Source organism: Diabrotica virgifera, chromosome 3 (assembly GCF_917563875.1).
Source record: "Diabrotica virgifera virgifera chromosome 3, PGI_DIABVI_V3a".
In the NCBI taxonomy this organism is placed as follows: Eukaryota; Metazoa; Arthropoda; class Insecta; order Coleoptera; family Chrysomelidae; genus Diabrotica; species Diabrotica virgifera.
This window is the reverse complement of record NC_065445.1, coordinates 235658256-235675518: the sequence shown is the minus strand read 5'-3', so window position 1 is coordinate 235675518 and position 17263 is coordinate 235658256. Positions and strand designations below refer to the sequence as shown.

Below are 17263 nucleotides of genomic sequence, written 5' to 3'. Positions count from 1 at the left end.
CAACTGGCCAGTCAATGTGTTTTGAATTCTCTCTTTTACAAAATATATGCTTAGTATCTAAATTTAAAACTATTAGTACTACTGTTTTTTTTTACTCTGTTTTTTTTATTATTTTTTTTATTATATTTTTTAACATTTTTTTATTACATTTTTTATTTTTTTTTATTTTTTTTTTATTTTTATTTTTTTTTTTATTTTTTTTTTATTTTTTTTTTTTTAGTTTTTTTTTTTTTTTTTTTGTATATTTTTTTTATCGCGCTAAGACCTAAACCCGATTCAACCTCGCGGAGGTTTAGATCTTAGTAACTTTTTATTTTATTTAATTTTTTTTTTTTTTTTATTTTTTTTTCTTTTTTTCTCAGAGCTTTAATTTTAAACAATTAACATGGTTGTATAAAATTTTATAAACATCTAGATTGTTTGATTGTAAAAGGTATATAAGATTAAAAGGAAATTGTACATTAACTTGAACTAGATTGGCAAAAAAGTTTGATATTTCAATAAAATGTAAAGGACATTCTAACAGCATATGTTGTAGATCAGCTAGCTCTCCACATAAACATTCATCATTATCTACAAGTCCTATTTCTCTTTTGTAGACTGGAGTCAGACAGTGATTACTTCTTATTCGACAAATAGTTTTGATAAAGCCTTTGTTGGAAACTTGATTAAACCATGTCTTGATGGGAAGTGTAGGCTGGATTTTTTTGTAATAATTTCCTTTGTCTGAATTATTGTATTGTTCCTGCCATTTCGTCCGTTTGATAGATCTCATAATAGAAATTATGTCTCCCATAGGAAGTTGATAAGTATGCAGAGTGGATTCCTTCGTTGTTGCTTTTTTAGCCAGATCATCTACTATTTCGTTGTTTTTTATACCAATGTGTGCTTTTATCCAACACAATATTATATTTTTGCCCGATTTCAAAGCTTCACTGTTCATTGCTATGATGTCACTGATGATATAATTTTCTGCAAAATTATGTACATTATATTTCAATGTCTTTACAATGCTTTGGCAGTCTGTAAATATAACATAATTGAGTTCTTTTTGATTAATACATATTTTGTATGCTTCTTTGATTGCAATAAGTTCAGCTGTGAAAATTGTCATTTTATCAGGTAATCTGTTGTTTATTTTTATACTTTTTTGTGGGTAATATATAGGGTAGACTACCCAGTGATTGGCCGGTCACATTTCTATTAAGGGATTAAATCATAGAATTATGTAATAAATGTTTATCATTAGGAATATTACGTTCCTCCCTATAAAAAATCAGTTGTAGGTTATACAAAACCAAACATTTCTAGTCTAGATTCAAATTTAAGTTCCAAAAAATCTTGTGTAATACCTTTCTGTCAAAAACTAGTTATTGGCATGGCTTCTCCAGTAATTAGCCACTAATTTGTCAGTTATTGGCCAGGACGGATTATGAAACTTCTAGTGATTAGCCACCACCAATCAGTTATTGGCCGAAAAAGATAATCAAAAAAGAAACAGGTTTAGGTACTAATTAAAATATGTAGTATTTATTCACAGTAAAAAATAGTACACAAAATCAAAATAATTCCCTATTAATATAACTCCCTTTTAATATAAAAGTAAAAAATGATACATAAGTATAAGACTTAATTAATTTTATGTTGGTTTTTTAGACATATATTGCAGCTAAATGTTTGTGAATTTGATTTATGCATATTAAGTCTATTTATGCAAGAAATGTGGTAGGCCCTTCGGCAAAAGTTACATTTAATTCCAAGATTTTGCTCTTTAAAATTATAAGTACACGAGAAGCAAAGACCCTCAGTCAGCTTAGGATTTTTAAATAACGAATTATTCTTGTAGGTTTCCATTACCTCATCGGTAAATAAACTCTTTTTTACCTTCTCTATTGCAATATTTTTCAAATCACATTTTTTGTTATCTTGAAAAGACGAGGAAGATGGTATATCTGACAAAAATTTATCAAGAAGCCAATTGTCTTCACATGTATTAAAAGAATCCTTCTCTGGTAAGATAGGTTGCTCGGTAAGTTTGTTCAACATTTTAGGCTTATCATCATCTTTTATTTCTCGGTTTATACTTTTCTCTGTTTTTTTACTTTGTGTTTTTTCTTTCTTGGCAGTTTTTAAACTTTTAACCTTCTTGGAAATTTTGCTTACTGTAACAGCCTTCTTTTCCAAACGTTGTCTTTTTCTCTCCTCCTTTTCTGCAGCAATCTTTTTTTTAGATTCCTCCTCCTCAGCTTTTCTTTTAATCCACTGGGTAGATGTAATTGCATATGTTATTTTTTCGGTGTTTCTGTTTCCTTTTCGTTTAGGTGTCTTTGCAAACTGCAAAGTCTCATTCAGATTTGGAGGTCTTTGTTCGTTTGTGTTTTCATTATTATTAGGCCTTGATAGTTCAATTTGCTCCGTGCCTGTATGTTCAGGGGGCATATCTTGGACATTAATAATTTGAATATTTTCATCCAGCAGCCCATCTAATATTTGATCGTGACTTACAATTAATACAGGAATCTCATTAATGTTGAAATCGGAAGGTTCAGGCTCTTCTGTATGGACAGTGCTATCGGTAGGCATATTTAAAGTTTGCTGTTCCACCGGAATCACTTCTATGGCCTGAGGAATGTGTTTAAAACTTTTCCATAACTTAAACAACAGTGGTTGTTCATTTTCTGTGACATCCTTATAATCATTGTTAAATTCTTGAATAATGCGATTTCCTACTATGCGAGAGAAATCTTTGTAACTTAAAAATGTGTTACTTAGATTTTCTGACTTTGTTTCGGATTCAACTGTCAATATTTTTTGTCCTCCAAGACACTTGGAATAATCTAAAGCGTTTGGATTCCAAGGGTATAGTCCGCAAGCCTTGAATCCACTTTTTATTGTTTCTGACTTTCCAGTTTGTTCCACGGCAATTTTCAGAACATTTGCAAAATGCTCTTTTGATAATGTCTCTGAATGATGATCTCGTCTCCATTGTATAACAGCCTTTTTCCATCCACTTTTGATAGGCTTGAAAGCTGACACATCTGCCGGTTGAAGAAGTCTCGTAGAGTTAGGATATAGACATATTAAAACAATATTTAGTTTTTTACATAAGATACTAAGGTTGTACGTCATGTGTGTTCGATGACCGTCTAAAAACAAAATGACCGGAAAAGACGTATTCACCTTTTTTAAATGCGGATAAAGTATGTTTTCAATATAATCACACATTAATTCTGCTTTCATCCAGCCCGTATCAGAAAGGCCAATGCCCCATTCACCAGGAACAGACTTGGCGATATTCGCAGGAAGCCGTTTATATGGATACACGACCATCGGTGGTGTTATTCCTCCAGATGCTGTAAAAGTAAACATCACAGTGATGTTAGATTTAGACGATGCATGTTCTACTTCATAAACATTTGATGCCCCCCTAGGCGCTAGAACTTTACTGTTTTTCGGGCACAGATTAAAACATGTCTCATCTGCATTCAGAATACGATCGGGGTACTGTAACACTTCCGTAAGTCCTTTTTCTATGAAAAAACTTTCAACTTCAAAAAACCATTTTCGTATGTCACTTTCCGAAACATTTGCGCTAGCCGCGGTTACAGCTTCTGTTGTACGCAAAGAAATCTCGGGATTTCTTCGTAGGAAAGCTTTGTACCAAGTTTCGCCAGGACGATTGTTAATAAAAGGATTATCTCTGGGATTACTATCAAGAAACTGCTTAACTGATTCCTGCACATCTTCCTTTCGACGTGGAAACCCTTTCCTATGATTTTCGAAAATCCAGTTCACCAAAATTTTTTCTTCTTCTGGTAGAAGAACTGGATTAGGTCCTAAATTTGGTTTCGTAAATTTTTTACTTTTTCGAAATTGTAGGGTTGCCCTTGGAATTTTATAGCGCCTTGAAACTTCTCGTAATGAAAACCCGTTGTTTATTTCATCTAGGGCAGTTTGAAGCTCTTCTTCTGTATACTTTTTTTGATATTTCTCTCCGTCAATAATTTTAGGCATTGTTCCAAAAAAGTTCAGTTCAATATTACCTGCAAATTTGTAAAAATCAGTTATTGGCCCTGTGTAACATCAGTTATTGGCCCCCGGCCAATAACTGATTTTAATGATTTGTTTGTAGCATATAGACTAGCAATAGAGTTAATACGCCAAAAGAGTTCAAAATCATTTATAGAAAATATAATTTCGTCGAGATATTTAAAATTCAGTTATTGGCCATCAGGCCAATCACTAATGTAGTATGTGTTTTATAATCTAGAGATTGGCCGTCATTTATTTTCTTAAATTTACTAGTTATAACATAAAAAAATTATTTAATTAGCCACCAATTACGTAACTAACACAATCAAAGTAAGAAAATCAGGGTTTTAAAGAAAATAAACTGCACAAACACTTACCAAAATGTAGTCGCCCTTAGCAAATACTTTAGAAATCTAACTAATACTACACATGACTGAGAGACCTGTTAACAACGAGTTGTAGCACGCAAATGGCAGACTGTTTAACAACGAAATTTTATGGAAGTGGCCTTGAATGTTGGAAGACGAATTTGATACTGGTATTTAGTATTAGTTGTACAGTGGTGCCTTGTTTTTAAAAGTTTTTTAATGGGGGCCAATGACTAACACAAATATTAAATATGGCCAATCACTGGGTATTCTACCCTAGCATATCCAACTTTTCCTTCCATTTTTGAACCATCCGTATATAATTTCTGATAACTCCCCTAGTTTTTTTGTACACACTGAAGGTGGTCTATTTTAGTAAGGAAGTCTGTCGCACGAATATTACTTAAATGACAGTTAACTGGAGATAAATAATCTTCATAATTTAGCTTTCGAGACGAGCTTTGTTCAATTTGGTGTATGTCGCCAATGGAATTAGAAACGTTGAGGAAGCTTTCCACAACTAAAAGCAGTTTCTTTTTTTCCCAGTAATAATGAGTTAGGTATGAGGTGGTTAAATGAACAATTTTATTTAATAGCAGTTTATCGTTAACCGCTGTTTTAACTATAAATTTCTCACTTAGGTATTCCCTGCGTAATGAAAGTGGAGGTTCATTAAGCTCACATTCCATGACCAATATAGGTGTGCTACGAAGATAACCAGTGCATAACCTAAGTGCCTTATTTTTGATCCTCTCGATTTTTTGGAGTACAGAGTTTGATGCTGAGCCATAAAAAATAGATCCATAGTCTAAGATTGATCTTATCAAATTTCTGTATAGTAATATTGATATGTTTGGATCAGCTCCCCAGTTACTGACACTTACAGTCTTCATGATATTCATTGCATTTTCCATTCTTCGTAATATGTAATTTGTGTGTTCTTTCCAATTTAATTTGGAGTCTAAAAATACGCCAAGAAATTTTATTGAAGTTTTATAAGGAATACTAGTATTATCAAATTGTAGATGGCTTTGAGGAACATATCGTTTTTTAGTAAAGGTAACAATGGTTGATTTACTCTCTGATATTGTTAAGTTATTATCGGTAGCCCATTTTTTTATAATATTCAATGTCGATTTAAGGTAGTTATTACATCTATCTATTGACTTATTTTCTGCATATATCGCAACATCATCAGCGTACTGTAGGATTTTTATGTGTTGAGGAAGTTTAGTTTCTAAGTCAGCAGTATACAGTATATATAATATAGGACTTAGGATGCTACCCTGAGGTAGTCCCAAAGATGTGTATCGGGAGTTAGATTGATCTCCATTTAATCTAACGTGAACTGCTCGATTAATGTATAAGTTAATGATGTTCCATGTTACTATCTCGGGTATTCCTATTTCCAACATTTTCGCGTATAGTATGTGAAGATTAACGTTGTCGTAAGCCCCTTTTATATCTAAGAACAAAGCACTAACTGCTTTCTTATAAGTAAAGGAACTATAAATGTCTATTAAAAAGTGGCAGAGGCTATCTTGTGTGGATTTACCTTTTCTAAAACCAAACTGACTTCTTGGTAATAGGTCGTTCTTTTCTAGCCAAAATTCCAGACGGTTTTTAATAAGTCTCTCATATGTTTTTAGTATACAGGAAGCCAGACCGATTGGACGGTAAGAATCCCAATTCTTTGATGATTTTCCTGGTTTTAAAACCGGGATAATAGTGTAAACGTGCCAATCGTCAGGAATCTTTATGCGGCGCATCCAAATTTCATTATATATTTAGTAGTGCAGCCTTACCAATTCTTGAAAGATTTGATAGCATCGAGTAATGGATATTATCGGCACCTGGTGCTGAATTTGAGTTTTTCTTCAACGCAAAGTTTAGTTCAGTGGCAGAAAATGGTTTGACTAGGAAACGGATTGGTTCTGGATAGTCGTACAGAGCATTTAGTTGTAAATCAGGAATTACTAATTCTGCAGACGGCGGTGTGATATTTTGATGGAACTCTTCTATCCACGAAGCTTCCGACAGAATAACAGGGACTTTGTTCTTTGTTTTTCTATTTTTTATTCGGTTAACTGTTGACCATACATCTTTAATAGGGACTGACCTATTTAGGGATCCGACATAATCTCTCCAGCTATTTCTTTTAGTTTGTTTAGTGATCTTCTTGACATGTGCATCATCTTTTTTATACTTAAGTAGGTTTTCATGGTTTGGATTTTCTTTGAATATACAAAAACTTTCCTGTCTTCTTCTGACTGCTTCTTCACATTCTAAATTCCACCAGTATTTTCCTCTGGAAGTCGGTTTTTTTATTTTAAATTTGGGGATGCAGTAGGATGCAGTTGTATTTATATTGTGCAAAATTTGTTCATAAGAATTTATATCTTTAAATTGAGAGAATACATCTTCCGAATACTGTTCATATAATTTCCAGTCGGCATTCTTTAAATTCCACTTTTGTGAATATGGATTATATGTATGAGTTGGTTGATCCTCTAACTCTGCTCTTATAGGTGTATGGTCTGAACCAAATAGGTCTTGAAGTGTTTTCCAAGTGATCAGGTGGTTTAAGTCAGGAGTACAAATGGTCAGGTCTATTGCCGATTTCGAGAAGTTCCTAAAGAAAGTAGGAGAGCCATCATTTTTGAATATTAAATTATTATCGTCTATACAGTCCATCAAGATTTTACCTTTCATATCTGTTTGGTTGTCTAGGCCCCAGGCAATGTGGTGAGCATTAAGGTCACCTCCTATTATAAATGGTCTTTCCATAGATGTTATGAAATTGTTCCATTGTTGTAACAATAACTTGGTTCCTGGGGGAACATACATAGATATAAATGTGACAGTATATGACTTAAACTTTATTTTTATTGCTACTTTATTGACGTTTATTAAATCTACTTTCATGGTGACTTCCTCGTAATATAGGTTTGAATTTATTAAAATTGCTGAGCCACCGCCAACAGTTACTGAAAAGCGGTCGTCTCTGACAATATTGTACCCGTGAAAGTTATAATACTTTTCTGGTTTAAATCTAGTTTCTGATAATAATGCGATATCAACTTTCTGGTCTTCTAATAGGTGGATAAGGTTTTCTCTATTAGAGTTAGCCGATCTACAATTCCATTGACAAATTACCAATCTATTCATTATTATATAAGAGAGAACTTAAAACTGATTGAATTGAATTTACTAGAACTGATTTTTCTGGAATTTCAAAATTTTTGTGATTTATATTAGAGATAATACTTGTAACTATATTTGATATTAATTCTGTTAATTCTTTTGATGGTTCATGTATTTTAGATCCTTGTTCTGGATTAAATGTAGATTGATACGAAGAAGAGGTGATAATACCACCAGGTCTGTTGGACATGGGGTTTAACTTTATTATTTTTTGATGTTCCATTGTTACTTGGTCTGGTGAGGAAGAGATAGGTCGTTTGTATTTTGGTGGTTTTATTATTGTATATCTATTTGAAACTGAAGGTAGAGCGAACTGATTGGAAGATGTTTGAGACGTGGACAATTGAGTAAAGGAATATGAAGAGGATGGTGCATTCATATTTGGAGTTTGATGAGAATTTATTGAGGAATTATTGGCTGCTATAGATGCATAAGTTATCTTAGGAAAGAGTTTAATTGTTTCCTTAAAAGATAAGCTGTTTTCAGACATATAATGTTTTATTTTCTTTTGGCGATCAAATTCTGGGCATATCTCCCATTCATTAGTGAAGTGTTCACCTTCACAGGATAGACATTTTTTGTTAAACGATGATAAAGAACAAGAATCGGAAAGGTGAGATTCATGACACTTAAAACAGCGAGGATTACTTTTACACTGCTTACTCATGTGCCCATACCTATAGCAGTGGTAACAGATAATTACCTTTTGCTGGTATTTTTCAACAGTGTGTAAGACATGATTAATTACTACATACTTTGGTATATTCTGGCATTTAAAAGACACAATAACTGATTTTGTTGGATTAAATATTACTTTGTCATCTGCTACTATTTTTCTTGTTATTCGTTTCACATACTCAACCGAGAATTTGCAATGGTGATCAAATTCCTTTATTCTATTTTTAAGATATTCTTCCGATATATCTGAATCTATATCCCTTACTACACCTAGTTTAAACAATTGAAATTTTGGAATGTATGCGGTCAGATTTTTTTGAATAAGGAATTTGGAAGTAACTAAAGCATTTGCGCTACTATAATTTTTAAATGAGACCCTAACTCGGTTGCGTCCGATTGAGTCAATTTTTTTTATATAATTGTCAATTTCTGGATGTAACGTAAATAGGATCTCGCCTATTTTAACAGCGTTTAATTTTCCTGTAAAATTTAAACTGGAGTTTTCAATGAAAATGTAAAAAGGTCCTAAATCAATTTTTTCGTATAAATAAACAGGCCTGGTTTTTTCTGGTTGATCTGAGTTTACTAAAGTATTTTGTTTTTCATTAATATTGTTAAGATTAATACTACTACTTATCTTATTTTGAGGCTGGTTGGGTAGAAATCCATTTAAATCTTGTAAATCACAGCTACTATCCATCGAATTCTCAATATCAGGCGGTTCGCCTCCACTAGATGACTCCATAGAGGAGTTTTCAAGTAACGTTTAACTTATGAACACTTTCAAAATGTAAACTAAATAAGGAAAAGTTTAACAAAACTAAACAAACTAAATTAGAACGGTATAAATCAAATAATCCGCCAAAAATTAATATTTTTCGGAGAGATTTCCAAATTTAAATTAACTTTGACATTTATTTTGACGTATATGAGAATTAAATGCTATAATTAAAGAAAGCCAGAGTTAGAACAGTGTCTGGTTGTACTAAAAAGGCTAATATGAAGCCAAAAATTTTGAAAAGTATGGAAATGTTGACATTTAAGAACAACAAACAGATACATACGTATGCACACTCATGAGCAAACAAGTACTCATAAGCCCGCACACGCACGCAGATGCATGAGGTTTATGACTATTTGTTAAAATAACGGAATTAAGTTTTAATTTATTTTAATTTTTAACGGAGAGACTATTAATTTAATTTTAATGTTATGTGTATTAGTTATGAGAAAGACAACGTTCGGATGGAAATGTTGCTAAATGCAGCTAAAGTGGTAATTAACTCTGTGTATGCACTTGTACTATTGTAAAGGGCCTTGCTCTTAGATGTTTTGAGCTGAGGGCAAAGGTCGAAATAAGGAAAAGACAAATGGAAATCAACTGTTAGATTGTATTGTTCCCAGTCAAATGACTAAGGGATGTCAGTCAGTTTACATCAATGTAAGTGCTTGATACTAGTAAATTTTAACTGTAGAGAAGTACGGAAAAAATTAATTAATTAAATGAGGAAGGTCAAATTATAATATTAGTTATAAACTGGAAAATAATAAGTTAAAATAAAATGAACTGTAATGAAATGTAGTTAAACTTAATAGAAATATAAATAAAAGGGGTTGTTAAAGCTATTGGAAGTTGGTGTACGTTCATAAAAGAATGTATTATTAATTACAGGGTGCAGGCACTTACTTATTATTTTCCAGTTTATAACCAATATTGTAATGTGATCTTCCCTCTTTTTATTAATTAATTTTTCCCGTACTGCTCTGCAGTTAAAAGTTACTAGTATCAAGCACCTACATTGATGTAAACTGACTGACATCCCTTAGTCCTTTGACTGGGAACAATACAATCTAATAATTGATTTCCATTTGTCTTTTCCTTACTTCGACCTTCGCCCTCAGCTCAAAACATCTAAAAGCAAGGACCTTTACACTCGTACAAGTGCATACACAGAGTTAATTACCACTTTAGCTGCATTTACGAACATTTCCATCCAAACGTTGTCTTTCTCATAACTAATATACATAACAATAAAATTAAATTAATGGTCTCTCGGTTAAAAATTAAAGTAAATTAAAACTTAATTCCGTTACACTCAAAAAAATCACAAACAAAATACCCTACAGATAACTGTTGGTGTTCTGTCTTCCTTTCCTTCCGTCTATCTTTTGTTTCACATCACATATCTACATTCAAGATCTATTCCGATACACTATGTGTTAACCTACGAATCATGTCCGCCTACCCAGTCGTCCACCTAGTTATCCTACTAGCATAATCTGGACGTGAAAACATGTTACTGATGAACTTACAAAAATCATCCCTTGCAACGGCATGTAAGTAGATCGAAAATTTTAACAAATTGTCATAAACCTCATGCATCTGCGTGCGTGTGCGGGTTTATGAGTACTTGTTGGCTCATGGGTGTGCATACGTATGTATTTGTTTGTTGTTCTTAAATGTCAACATTTAGGTACATACTTTTTAAAATTTTGGCTTTCTATTAGCCTTTTTAGTACAACCAGTCACTGTTCTAACTTTGGCTTCTTTTAGCATTTAATTCACTTGTAACGCTGACCTGAAGATGATCTGTATATTGTAGAGATCGAAACCGGTCGACGTAGTGAAATTAAAAGAGTGTGAGTGGGTCTGTCTTTCTTTACTTCAATTAAAATGAACTCACATATGTATTCAACCCATTCACCATTTAAAACAAACTTTATTTTTTCAAGAAAATTATGAAGGCATGCATAATACTAAAAAAATGGTTAGGTTCTCACAAAATCCTTTATAACCTGAATTTCGAAAAAAACTTGAGTATTGGTAACTCAACAATAGTAAAAGAGTGCTTTCCACTTGAAGCTAGAACAACTGGAAGAACTTGCTCCCAAACTATTACCGAAAGAATACATTGGACTGCTTTACATTATAGAAACTTAAACACTAATATTATGCATTACGTATTATCGCAAGAAAATTTTACGTCAACGTAGCTCAAAAAATAAACCATATTAAAACTGGAGCATCACTTTTAAGTTACACGTGTGGTGTTCTAGAAATATACAGCACACAAAATATATTTTCGACAGGGTATGATATACCACATGTCAGTTCAGTAGTTAAGGGTTAAATACCTATTAGTCGGAGAGATAGAAGCGGCTTCTGTGCGTGATAAGTAATATGGAAAAACTATACGGGGATATGTTGAATTAGTTGTGTACATGACTTTCACCAACAGCTGGAAACCAGAGTGGGGGCCGAGGGTAGTTACAAGGGGTCAAAGTCGCGGTTTTTATTATTTTTTTTGTAACGCTCATGATCGAGATAGTGCACCAAAATTTGGGAATAAGTAGGTCATGACGTAACTAAGTAAAATCTCTAGGAGTGGAACGCAGCGTGGCCGACAAAGGGGTGGGCGTAGGGTTGAATATAAAAGATATAAAGGGTTTTTTGCGACGTTCGTGATTGAAATAGTGGAAAAAAATTTGGGAATAAGTAGACCATGACATTACTAAGTATAATCCTCAGAGCCGGAAACCAGAGTTGGGGACGAGGGTAGTTATAAAGGGTCAAAGTCGCCGTTTTTATTATTTTTTTTGTGACCATCATGATCGAGGTAGTGCACCAAAGTTTGGGAATAAGTTGGTCATGACGTAACTTAGTAAAATATCCAGGGGTGGCACGCTGCGTGGCCGACAAAGGGATGGGGCGGGGGTGAATACAAAAAATATAAGGGGTTTTTTTGCCGTTCGTGATCGAGATAGTGCACCAAAATTTGGGAATAAGTAGAACATAACATAACTAAGTAAAATCCTCAGAGCCGGAAACCCGAGGTGGGGGACGAGGGTAGTTATAAGGGGCCAAAATCGCCGTTTTTATTATTTTTTTTTGTGACGCTCATGATCGAGATAGTGCACCAAAATTTGGAAATAAATAGGTCATGAGGTAACTAAGTATAATCTCCAGGGGTGGAACGCTGCGTGGCCGATAAAGGGGTGGGGGAAGGTGTGAATATAAAAAATATACGGGGTTTTTTGCGACGTTCTAGATCCAGATAGTGCACCAAAATTTGGGAATAAGTAGACCATGACTTAGCTAAGTAAAATCCCCAGAGCCGGAAACCAGAGTTGGGGATGAGGGTAGTTTTAAGCTTTCAAAGTCGCAGTGTGTATTATTTTTTTGTGACCTTGCACAAAATTTGTCCCTCACGCAGCGTTCCACCCCTGGAGATTTTACTTAGTTATGTCATGATCTACTTATTCCCAAATTTTGGTGCACTATCTCGATCACGAAAGGCAAAAAAACCCCATGTATTTTTAAACTCACTCCTGCCTACCACCCCTTTGTACCCCAAGCAGCGTTCCGCCCCTGGAGATTTTACTTAGTTACGTCATGACCTACTTACTCCCAAATTTTGGTGCACTATCTCCATCACGAGCACCACAAAAAAAATAATAAAAACCGCGAATATTACCCCTTATAACTACTCTCGTCCGCCACTCTGGTTTCCACCTCTGGGGATATTACTTAGTTATGTCATGGTCTGCTTATTCCCAAATTTTGGTGCACTATCCCAATCACGAACGTCGCAAAAAACCCCTTACATTTTTTAAGTTCACCCCTGCCCCACCCCTTTGTCGGCCACGCAGCGTTCCACTCCTGGAGATTGTACTTAGTTACGTCATGACCTACTTATTCCCAAATTTTGGTGCACTATCTCGATCATGAGCGTCACAAAAAAAATAATAAAAAACGGAATTTTGACCCTTATAACTACTTTCCTCCCCCACTCTGGTTTCCGGCTCTGGGGATTTTACTTACTTATGTCATGTTCTACTTATACCCATATTTTGGTGCACTATATCTCAATCACGAACGTCGCAAAAATCCCCTTATATTTTTTATATTCACCCCTACCCCCACCCCTTTGTTGGCCACGCAGTGTTGCGCCCCTAGAGATTTTACTTAGGTACGTCATGACCTATTTATTCCCAAATTTTGGTGCACTATCTCGATCATGAGCGTGATAAAAAAAATAATAAAATCCGCGACTTTGGCCCCTTATAACTACCCTCGGCCCCAACTCTGGTTTCCGGCCGTTGGTGAAAGTCATGTACACAATTAATTCAACATATCCCCGTATAGTTTTTCCATATTACTTATCACGCACAAAATCCGCTCCCAGCTCTTAGACTATATCGAAAATTTCTGTATGCATACTAACAAGTATACAGTACGTAAATCGTTCTGCTGGACATAGCGATTATACATTGAGATCATTGTGGCAACTGCGCTAACCTGTGTTAGTTGAAACCTCTGTTCGAGTACGAGTTTATGGTGCAATAGAGCTGTTAGAACGAATATAATGAGTGATTTTCAATGCAAGTCAGTCCATAAATAAATCAAAAACAATGATTATGACTGATAAATTGATAATTTTACTTTAATTTTTAAAATATCTTTTATTTAAAAATTAATTTCAAAATTAAACAGACACTCACAGTTCCCATTAGGTCAAAAATAGTTCTATTACAATGTCATGTTTTGACGTTTATTTGTGTCACTCGAAATTAACTGTCAATTTTGAGGTTAATGCCCCTTAATGCTAACAACTATTATTGTCATTGAGAGAGCGAAGTTGCCACAATTATCTTAATATAATACAATGTATGTATTTATGTATCTAAATATATACAATGTATGTTCCCTATGTCCAGCTGAACGATTTACGCACTGTATATGCAGTCTCTGATGATCAGCCTTATGCTGTTAAAGACGAATTCTTTGAGAAAATCAATGACAAAATTACTAAAATTGGAAGTACTAGGGAAGTGATCATAGCAGGAGATCTGAATAGTAGAGTCGGACAGAAGGTAAACAACAAAGTGGTACGTCCACATGGAGAAATAACCCAAAATGACAATGGTGAAAGACAGCGGCGGCTCGTGGGTCAATCTTCAGGGGGGTCATTTTGGTTTGAAAACTTCAAACTGTTGATTTTTTAAAGTATTTAAAAGATCTTTTAGCATTTATATTTTAGATAAAAAATACAGACTTAGATAAAACTCAATACTATTTACCCTAGTTTTCCGAAAATTAAATTTGTCTTTTTTTAGAGTAAATCTTTTAAAAAATATAGGAAAAATGGTATGAACAGGTTATTGACTGATATATAGATAGGAATATTTATAGTATAATAAATTGTAAATTTATTAAAACGAAACTTACTTTAAATATTTTTATATTTTAAGTCAATTCTTCTATCCTTTAGTTCTGCAAAATAGTCTATGACCTTCTCATTGAAATTTGGAATGCTCTTGACAAGCGTTTTCTCGATGCTCAGCATAGACAAGGCACTAAGTCTAGGTTGTCCCATCGTATTACGCAGGAATGTTTTTACTCTTTTTAAAGTAGAAAAACATCTCTCACTTTCCACGGTTGTCATAGGGAGTGTGCACAAAATATTTAATAACTTCACTGCTTCAGAAAATGTTTCAGACAAATTCATGTTAATAAAAAGCTGAAGTATGGCTACTGCACCAGCACTATTGCGAAAATCCTCACGACAATATAAGACTTCAAGTTCCGATTTTAGTTTGGAAATATTCACTGTGGGATAATTAGGATAATTCACATGCGGAAAGTTGGTAGTGTATGCTTCAAATTTCTCTATGTAGAATAACTGTGAAATCATGAGATGATCATTGAAACTAAACCTGTGATTTATTTCAGATATAATAATATCACAAATTTCAAGTGCAGTTCGTCGCTTTGGATCCTCTGCAGTAGTTTTTCTTTTTTTTGCTGTTGATGTGCTTGGTACTTCTGATTCCAAAATAGTATTTCTAATTATTTGGATATTGTTGTTAAAAGACAGGATACAATTTTTGACAGATATAACATCAATGTCTCGCATTTGCAATTGTTTAAACAATATATCAACATGGGGCATTATTTTATGGAAAAAATTTAACCAAAATAAAAAATGCTCATCTTCCAAATGTCTTTTTAAACCAGTTGCTTGATTTATATTGTTACCATCTTGCTCCTCATCAATAATTTCCTCTAAGCAAGATTTTAAATCATCTTTATAAGTGTATACAATTTCAACACATTTTGTATTGAAAGCCCATCGAGTAGGCGCAGCTTTAGGTAGCCTTACTTTAACCACTCTATCCAGAACCATCGTACGTTTTGGAGATCGGCCGAAAAAGGACGAAAATCCGTGTAAATTTGCAAAAAATATTTTTATCGGTTTGTGTTGACTCGCCGCTTTTTGGAGGATAAGATTAAATTGATGGGCATAGCAGTGAATGAAGTGTGCATTTGGGTATATTTCTTTAATTTTTGTTTGTACTCCTCCCAGTTTACCGCTCATGACTGATGCACCATCGTAACTTTGGGCAATCAATTTTTCAGGTGCTTCATTAATTTTTAATAATTGAAGTTCTTCCAATATTACATTAGTTAAATGTTGTGCTGTAGTACCTAGGGGGTTAACAAATTTCCAAAATCTTTCATGTACAATACCAGTTAATACATATCGCAATATGATAATCATCTGCGTTTTATTGGAGCTGTCTGTGGTCTCATCTACTTGAATGGCCACAAAATTTGTCTGGCCAATCTCCTTCATGATATGAGTATGCACAATGGCTAACATTGATTCTAAAATATCGTTCTGAATTGTTTTCGATGTTCCTTTAAATACTGTACTTTTTTCAATGTGTTCTTTAAACATTAAATCCAGTTCAGAAACAAAATCGATAAGGCCCAGAAAAATTCCACGATTATTGGAGCTGTCACTTTCGTCATGACCGCGCAATGCAATTTCGAAAACTCCACAAAATTTTACACAGTCGATTAGTTTGTTTAAAATATACCTATTTTTAGATACCAATTCATTAAAGTCATGCACAGATTTACGATATACACTATCAAGTTGCTGTCTTATGTTAACACGTCCTAAACTTGCGTAACTCATTGATGAATTTATATGAGTAGTTGAAGAGGCATGTTTTGTAATTTTCACTTTTAAATGCTTAATGTCAGTTACTCCATTTTTCGCCCATACAGCGTCATTCGAAAACAGTAAACACGGATAGCAAAAAAATGCATTTCTCACACTGCAGCCACAAATCCAATCACACAAATTGTACATTGATTCTTTAAAATATCTTTGAATGTCCTTACCCCTATCCTTTGTTGTTTGTTTTAAATTCATGTTTGGTTTTGGTCGACCACTTTCTTTTTTCTCAAGCCGCCGTTCATAATTTAGTGTTCCAGCAGATTTTAAGGCAATTATTTCGTCAACAACACTCATCTTGTTTTTGTTACAATCACAAAAAAATCCAACAAAACAAAATAAATTACGCAAATACGCCGCGATCGATATAGACCTGCCGTGAAGTGCGGTCAGCAGACGGTAACTAACTAAACGTGAGGCCGTCGACTCTACTAGAGGTATACGACGGAAAGGTCACTCCCACTCTCGCCCACGAAATTGCTATCTGCCGTCTCTTTTCTATTTTACATGCATTTGTCCATAAGCCATAAGAACTGTATATAGACAATTTAAAATACGGCCCAGCCACGGGCTTGTGTATAGCGCGAGGCGCGACGTTATTATATCTATTATATTTGTTTTGCCAATGCAGACTGCTGAGAGAGAATTTTATATTTCAGAGTGAAGTTTTAGATAAAAGATATTTTTAATAAAATTGGTATTTTTATGAGATTATTTTAGGGGGGTCATTGACCAATTGACCCTAAGGAGGAGCCGCGCTTGGTGAAAGATTAATTCAAATATGCGAAAACCATCAGCTAAAAATAACAAACGGGTTTTTTAAACACAAGGAGATACACAAATATACGTGGATTCAGGTAACCAGAAATTTAAAATCGATCATAGATTACGTGATTACAAAACAAAATACAACATTACAAGTAATGGATACAAGAGTATATAGAGGAGTATCAT

The 17263-nt window shown here is 33.9% G+C and overlaps 1 protein-coding gene across 1 annotated transcript; it reads right to left on the bottom strand.

The window, feature by feature from the left end:
• Positions 1-1508: 1508 nt before the first annotated feature.
• On the bottom strand, positions 1509-4682 carry LOC126881602 (uncharacterized). Its single transcript, XM_050645964.1, has 2 exons — positions 4410-4682; positions 1509-4043 (listed from the first exon to the last, which is right to left on the bottom strand). The coding sequence occupies exon 2, from the start codon at positions 4012-4014 to the stop codon at positions 1630-1632; it is 2385 nt and encodes a 794-aa protein (XP_050501921.1). The 5' UTR covers positions 4015-4043; positions 4410-4682; the 3' UTR covers positions 1509-1629.
• Between the last annotated feature and the right edge of the window lie 12581 nt (positions 4683-17263).